Genomic DNA, 8,543 nt, shown 5'->3' on the forward strand with positions numbered 1-8,543 from the left:
ATGTGGGCTGAGCAGCCTTGTGTTTCTGCGCAGCCTGGATTAATTGCTTTGGGGGGTGCTCTGGGGGTAAGATTTTTCTATGGCCCATCAAAATTTTCTCACGGCTGCAGCCCACCGGTTGGCGACCGCTGATCTAAAAGACATAGAGACAATGGTTAATTAAGAATTAAGAAAGGGGATTTTGCAAGGTGATGAGATGTAGAATAAATGTATTAGAAGTAATGAAATTATTTAGTAAGTAGGAAAATATAGATTACCAAAATAAAGGATTGGAATTGATATTTTTCTTTTTTTGTTACTGGAAGGCTGTTTTTTGTTAAACTATATACAGAAATAAATGGAGTAAATGTGAAAAAAGAGAAATTATGATAGGTTTATTAACTATGTTTAATGAATTTATAGAATATGGTTGAAATGAATTATGAGGATTATTGCAATAAGATTAGTATTAGTTATTATGGTGAATGGAATATATTAATTTCTCTTCTTGAAATTATAAATGCTTTTTATGTAATTGAGTAGGAAAGTACAATGCAGAATCTGACAGAATAAAAATGAAAATACATTGTTTATTTAAAAGTCAGAGATAATGATTAATTAAGAATTAAAAAGGGGAATTCTTTAAGGTGACGAGGTGTAGAATAAATGTATTAGAAGTAACAAATCATTTAGAAAACAGGAAAATATAGATTATTAAAATGAAAGATTGGAACTGATATTTTTTATTATTGGAATATTTACTTTTTCTTAAACTATACACAGAGATAAATGGAATTAATATGAAAAAAGAGAAATGATAAGTTTATTAATCATGTTTAATGAATATTCAGAATATAGTTGAAATGAATTATGAGGATTGCTATAATGAGAATATCAGTTTTTAAGATGAATTGAATAGATCTTTTTTTTTAATTATACATGTTTTTGATGTAATTGAAGGGGAAAGTACCATACAGAATCTAACTTTAAAGGTATATATGTTATGTAGTCGCTAGGATATTTTTGTTATTAGTTTTTGATAATTAAAAAGTTAAATGATTATTGGGATTTAAAGGGGAACTTATTAAATTATATATAAGGTATAGGGGTGGCACACTCCAAATTGGTAATTGTAAGGGAAACTTTTTTGAAATGTTTAAACCAAGATGGAATTTTTGAAATAATTAAATAAGAATATGTGATGAAATTGCAAACCTGACAGATAAAAGTATAAAGTATGACAAATATGAAGATATGAGAATTATTTAAAATTAAAAGAAATAGGTTAAGAAGTGAACTGTAAATTTATAAAATAAGCTTGAGGAAAGTATCTGAGAAAACTAATAGAAAATATGTAAAGTAATGATAAGATTTGAATTTAAATGTGAAAGATGAATATGTAATCAAAGTCATGTTTGTATGGAAATGTGAAAACCTGGAATCATGCTGTTCACTAAAAAATATGTTTTTAAAATGTGGAAAACTGAAATAAAATTGTTACAAAAAACAAAGTAAAGCTTCTTTTGAATATTTAAAAGGAATCTATTTAAATAATTTTTTCTCATTGTGTGTCAATTACATGTTAGTGGTTTTAATCAGTCTTTCAGAACTACGATTGCCATAAATATAAAATACAAAGAATATAACTGTACTTCTAACTTAGATTATATATCATTTTGTTGCTTAGTCTGGTAAACCACAGCCACCAGCACGTCCTCCTCCACCAGCAATTTCTACAGCACCTGTAGTCACTGCTCCTGGTTTAGCAACTACTGGGATATCACCTGCTCCCGTGGGTTCTGCAGCTAATGTAGCTTCTTCACAGGCCCAGGGACCACCTTATCCAACATATCCAGGATATCCTGGGTAAGTTTGCAAAGATGTGAACTAATTAATATCATATTGTGATGGAATGTGTGAATGACCTTGGGAAACTAAGGGAAGAGAAGCTGCCTAGGAAACAATCAAACGAGAGGAGACCCCAATGGATTAACAGTCAGTGGAAGAAATGGCAGTGGGAAATTTGTATCTTCAGACTTGCAAAATTCTGTTAATGTAGCCTTACAGTAAAGCAGAATTAGTTCACCTGGTCCTATTTCCTATTTGTCTACTTGAGAGTGCTAGCATATTTAGTTAAGACACTTCTGAACTTAGTGCCACTAATATTGACCATAATAGATGTAAGGATTGTCTCTCCTCCTAACTTAAGAAAGTGAAGATTCTTGAAATGAAGTATTTCAAAAGGACTCTTTTATTAAGCAGAAGTGAAAGCAATATATTCAAAGCAACGTCTGAATACCCTTAGGCAAGACAAGTAGAATTAAAAGCATTAGAAACCCCTCCCTTTAGCCAGATGTGGATTCAGCCAATCCACAGGTGTCAAGATATTATTGTACTGGCCACTCTGAGAAACAGATAAGCATACATTCCCATGGCCATCTTCCTCTGGCTTTCAGAGTGAAACAAGCCACATGGCCCTCCCCCCACCACATTCCCCAAGAGGTGAGAATATCTCAGGGTGCTTCGACACCAGGATACAAGTTATAAAATACCAGTTGTCACAGGCAATAGTAATGAATCAAATTCAAGCCACCACCATCCCTTCTCCCAATTGAATAGCAGTATCACTTTTAGGGATCTGACAATAGATTTATGTATTAAATGGTTTTAGTAATAATAATAGTTATAATAATAGTTTGGAAGAAAGCCAGTTTGTGGCTCTTTAGTGTTAAAGCACCACACTGTGAGTTCTATCAAAGGGACTCTTTTCCAGCTCACAACATCAGACTTGAGAAACAAGCCAGTTGATTAATTCCTGTGGCAACCAGTGGGTCAATGCTTAACTGATCCAAAAAATAAAAGTGGGACCTGGTCTTACGGGAAAATATAAGAGGAGAAAAAAATGTTTTGAGGAAAATAAATAGAACCTATAGCACAATATGCTGATTGATAAGCATTTCTTAAAAAGTAGTCCTTGACTTAAAACAATTTGTTTAGTAACCATTCAAAGTTACAACAACACTGAAAAAAGTGACTTATCACTGATTTTCACATGACCGTTGCAGCATCCCCCTGCTCAAGATTCAGGTGCGTGGCAGCTGACTTATATTAATGATAGTTGCAATGTGCCAGGGTCACATGATCATCTTGTAACCTTCTGAAAATAAAGTCAATGAGAAAAACGATCGTTTGCATTACTAATTTAGCAATTGTAACTGTGTTACTAACTTAGCAATTGCAATGATTCACTTAACAACTGTGGCAAGAAAGGTTGTAAAATGGGGCAAAACTCACTTAACTGCCTTGCTTAGCAATAGAAATTTTGGGCTCAATTGTGGCTATACGTTGAGGTCTACTAGATTCGTTTTCGTATTTTCTGACAGATATTTTCTCTTGCCTGGTTTCTTAGCAATCCTTTGAAGTTATGACCGGATGTTCCCAAAGCTACTTATGCATCTGGTTTTGAAATTAAAGCCACTGTGCCATATTCACACGGATTCTACAGACTTACTACAGTTGTTACAACTCCCCCCTCTTCCCTGGTTTATTTCCCCCTTTTCTCATCCTGCTGGATATTAGGTCTGCTTTCCCCCTTTTCCCTTTGCTTGGTCTCCACAAGAATTGGGCCTGCTTCTCACCCTACCAGGTCCGATTCCTACTCACACTCCTGTTACTGATTATGGACTAGAATGATACAGAAATTACATTAGGGAAGTAGAGTGGGTGCTCTGTCCCTGGACTGTGTGGGTCTATCCCAAAGTGGACACCATTTTCAGACTGTCTGCTTAATGGGGACCACTTCTTCAAAGGAACCATATGGCCCAGGTGTCAGCTTTGGAACGCTGACACCAGGAACACCAAGGAACAGAGTTGCCTGCCCTCCTTCCCTAATGAGAGCTTTGGAGATTTACCAAAAATGTGTGTGTTATTAGTGAGTGGAGATGGGGAAACTGCAGGACCCAACTGGAATGGAAAGAAGACCCAAGGCTTGTGGGGACTCAGGCGGGAGAGGGAGATCTTGGGAGGGCTTAGGGCTTGGGGGCTTGAGTTTGCACTAGGCTTCTCAGGGCTTCCCTGTCTCCTGAGGTATCCTGTACTTCATGTAATGACCTGTGTGGCCACATAACCTATTAAGGAGAGCAGCAGTCAAGGTCATAAAGTGAGATGATCTTATAGTTCAGAAATTTGTGATATCAATTCACCAATTCAATCTACTTGTTCAGCTTAGATGATTTTTTTCTATTTAAAAAAATTACATAAATGTTTATGTAAAATATGAATAACAGGCTAATAATATCTTTTTCCTCCTACGATGTATTTCTCTCTCACTATAAAGTGAGAATGATTCAGAATATAGAATGCAGATCTCGTGATTGCATGTTTGGCTTAGTAACTTACAAATGTCTTGTATAAGGGCTGACCTAAGCCAGAAATAAAGTAGTACAGGTAGTTCTCAATTACTCTTAGTGACTAGTTGAAGTTACATCAAACCCCCAAAAGATACTTATGACCAAGTTCTAAAGTTCTAATGGCGTTCCCCCATCTCCTAGCCATGTGACAATATTTTGGCTGTTCAGCAACTGTTCTGTATTTATGTCTGTTTGCAGTGACCTGTTGTAACTTAACTATGATTTATAACACTTTATGTTGTGATCAGTTTTTGGCAAAAAAATGGCCATAGTAAGCAATGGATTTGCTTAATAACTGCTGTAAACAAATTAGGTTGGCCATGTGATGATCTGCTTTACAACTATCACAACTGTAATTTGCAGGTTCCACTTGTAAGTTGAAATTGAAGCCTACTTGTACTTGTAAAAATCCATATGAACATGTATAAATTATATTTTGACCATTGCATATTGTTTTGATTAATATAAGATAGTTTCTTCTTTCATTGCTAAGTTTGGTAATAGAGGTTCATTTGCTAGTTCTTGCATAATTAGATACTTTCGTGTGTGATTGTTCAGTATTTAATAGCTTTACGAAATGAAGATTATTTCTGCACACTTTTTAAGATTTTTGGGATAAGTCAAAGCATGAAAATTTCTTCATTCTAATAAAATACGCTTTTTTGTTTTGTTTTCACAGATATTGCCAGATGCCTTTGCCATTGGCCTATAATCCTTATATGTATGGCCAATACAATCTTCCATATACACCATCACCTGGGTACCAAAATCCTGGACAAGCTTCTTATCCAGGACCACAGCAACCTGGATACCCTTATCCACAACAGCCATATTATCCACAGCAATAACATTTCAGAAAAGAAACATTGCTTGTTATAACTAGGAGTAATTTGCAATAAGCATTCTTATAATTCAGCTAATGTACCTCACTATATTGAAATGGTTGATAACGTCCTTTCCTATTAATACTCCAAAATACATATTTTCTCAATTGAATTCTGGTTATATCAGATTTGTTGAGAAAGTGGCAAGCTACTACAATATTAAATTAACAGAATTAGACTTTAGTGAAATTCAATTTATGTATTAATTTACCTATACCAAATGTTTCCCTTCTATAAATAAATATTATATAATTGATCTAAAACAAAATGGCACAAGCATTGGTCTGATATAAAATATAAGAGTAAATAGAATTTCTATATTATATTGGTTTGTATTTTGGGTTTGCTTTTAGTTACCAATAAGTTTTGTTTAAAGCATCGTAAATTGTAAGTGCAAAATAAACTGCATAAGATAGTTTGAAAATTATACTTAGATATTTTATATTTGGCTATAACTAATGTATGTTTTGGAAGCTAGAGCACCTTGTTTGGCACTGCTTTTAAAACTAAAATTTTCTGCAAACCAATCATGGTTTCTTATATTAAGTTCCTGTAATATATAAACAATGTCAAAAATCAATATGTTATTCCAGAATAAGAGAAAATAAATCAGCATATTTTTATTGAATCATTCAAAACCTAGCTCGTAAGGTATTCATTGGAGATGTACACTTGACATTTTGTTATTTTACTTCTGGCCTATCTAATTTTATCTAATTGTGTTGTTCTTTGAAATGCTAAAATTTCAGTTGTCCCCCTGCAACTTGCCTTTATCCTACCTCATTACATGTGCCTCTGTATATACAAAGATGATCCTGTGCAACCTACTTTTCTTGGGATGTCTAAAGAAAACTTAAGCTACAAATGTGGATAAATAAAAATAATTACGTTTATTTGACCAATTTACTCTGTTTGCAAGGTTTTGAAAAGAACAAGAACCTCATGCTGCAATTAAATAAGATTCTACTAGAGTTGTTTGTCTTTAAATAACAAACATCCTGCATTTAAATGTAGTTCATGCCTACATGCCCGGCCGAGAAGCCTTGTGCAGCCCACCAGCATTTTTTTTTTAAGTAATAAATGCACTACTACTGCTGCCAAAAGATACTCTGGATTTCTCAAAATGTCACTGCTAATACTGCCAGCTCCAGTGCTGCTGCTACTCTGCAAAACAGCTGTTATGCATGCCTGGTATTCTTTTGCAGCCTGCAAGAATTTTTAATTTATTGACCCATTCATTCATTCAGTTTCTATAGCTGCCATATTGATCAAGTGAGTGGCTTAACAATTCTAAAACAGTTAAAACAATTAAAAACTATAGAATAGTAATCCAGAAAATAAATACAGTAGCCAAGATAATTAACAACTAACAGTAAAAGCCAGAAATGGGGCCATTAACACATGCCAGGCCTGGGTACATAGTTAACTTTTTAGAGACTTGCAAAGGCCAACAGGGTGGAGGTCATACTAATTTCCAAGTGGAGAATGTTCCATAAAGCAAGAGCTACAGTAGAGGAGGTCTGTCTTCTAGTTCCTGCCAATCGAATGTTTTTGGCTAACAGGATCTGCAACACACCCAATCTGAATTGGAGGAGTTGGAAAAAGACAATCAGGTAACCTTAGTCCCAAGCCATATAGGGCTTTAAAGGGGACAACCATCCCTTGAACTATACCTGGAAAACACTATCAACTGTTGTAGCACATGTAGTTTTTAGATATGTCATATCTGGCACCATTTGCTACCAGTGCAGCTGCTACAGTTTCCAAATGTTTTGTGTTCTCTTTCATTTTAATAAAAGCTAAAAGTAAGGGACAAAGAAATAAACTTTTCTTTAATTACTGAAATTCTATTATAAACTAGCCTGATACCTGTGCTTCGCTATGAAACTGTGGTCAGGCTTGGTTTTTGGGGAGGAAAATAAGGGGAAGAAATTCTGCCTCTGCCTTCCAGTATCCATCGGTATTTATCTGGCTAATGTCCTGTCAGTGTGTGAGAGTTGAGGGCTGTTTGGAAAGTGAAAGTTTGCTGTGTGAGCAAGGAGGAGACAGCAAGGAGCCTGGGAGTGGCTTAGCTCAACTGTTCTATACTAAAGCTGCTTGATGCTGTGAAACAAACTGAAACTCTTCTCTGTTTGTGTTTTGCATTTGGAACAGATTTTTCAGGTGGGAGCGGGAATAGAATTCCTTAGCATCAGAGCATGTTAAACATATGAAATGCTAATGCTCTGGTCATTTTGAAAAATCCTTTCTTAATGAGCACCTGGAAGCCAAGAGAAGCCATACCAAATTTCAAGTTTTACGGTTCTGGAGATTTTGAGATATAAAACAGAATAGGCTTCTGGATATTGTACAATAGCAAATAAAAACAGGTCCATATTACAGTTTTTTAAAAGTTTCCAGTAGAGGGCAGACTGAAACCATGTTATCAAGTTTTTTCACACAACTTTTCACACAACACATATTGTTCTTCTGCTGACATTACCAGGAAAGCTAATGATAAATAAAAATAAAATCAGATTGGTATAAATTATAAAATCTGAAATATTATGCAGGAACATATCAGAATTAATAAAGCCTGGTGACTCATAAGACTGTTTAAATGAAAGAGCTTCATTTTACACTTTGCACTATTTCAGGATTGCTAAAGAGCAGATTCCTATAATTGCACCCAAGACAGTTCCTTAGTTTCTCACCTTGTGTCTTCAGTGACTGAAGAGCAGGCAAAAAAGACCACTAAAGGACAGAAATTCTTGAGCAAATTATTAGTAATATGTTTTGAAATTATAATTTCAGTTCTCAAAAGTTTGAGCAGGCAATCTTGGTTTTCTAAACTGTTTTAGTCAGTTGTAACTACATTGCAGAAGAATACAGCTATCACATGATTTGTTATATATGGATAAAACCAGATTATACAAAATAAATATTTTCCTTTAACTACTTTTCATTCTTCTTTGTTTCTATTGAAATGTGAAATTATTGGACTTCTGACAGTGACATGGTGTTGTGGTGGCATAGGGGAACAGTGCTTCATTCCCAATGCCGAAATTCGTGCAATTGGTGGCCTCAAGACAGTCTGGTCCTGGGGACCGACAATAAAGAGAGGAAACCTTTGGAAGCAACGTGGAGAGGTGCGATCTCCCCTGCATTAAGAAGGGACCCTCGAATCTGATGCAGAATAAGCCAGCCTTTATGAAGGACCCAGAGGCTTGATGTCCCATTTCAAAGAAGAAGGAAACAGAGTGAGAACAGTGTGATAGCGGCGGTGAGAGCA

General features: G+C 35.2%; 1 protein-coding gene across 2 annotated transcripts in view; it reads left to right on the top strand.

The window, feature by feature from the left end:
• PDCD6IP (programmed cell death 6 interacting protein) overlaps positions 1-6,170 on the top strand; it is a 51,420-nt gene extending 45,250 nt beyond the window's left edge. For both annotated transcript variants that reach the window (XM_026718709.2, XM_026718711.2), the window contains exons 17-18: positions 1,667-1,845; positions 5,068-6,170. In XM_026718709.2, the coding sequence (XP_026574494.1) occupies positions 1,667-1,845; positions 5,068-5,236 (348 nt within the window). In that variant the 3' untranslated portion in view covers positions 5,237-6,170. The remainder of the gene's footprint in view (positions 1-1,666; positions 1,846-5,067) is intronic.
• The last annotated feature ends 2,373 nt before the right edge of the window (positions 6,171-8,543 follow it).

This window comes from Pseudonaja textilis, chromosome Z, assembly GCF_049901715.1.
Source record: "Pseudonaja textilis isolate UNSWEBS1 chromosome Z, rPseTex1.2, whole genome shotgun sequence".
Taxonomy (NCBI): Eukaryota; Metazoa; Chordata; class Lepidosauria; order Squamata; family Elapidae; genus Pseudonaja; species Pseudonaja textilis.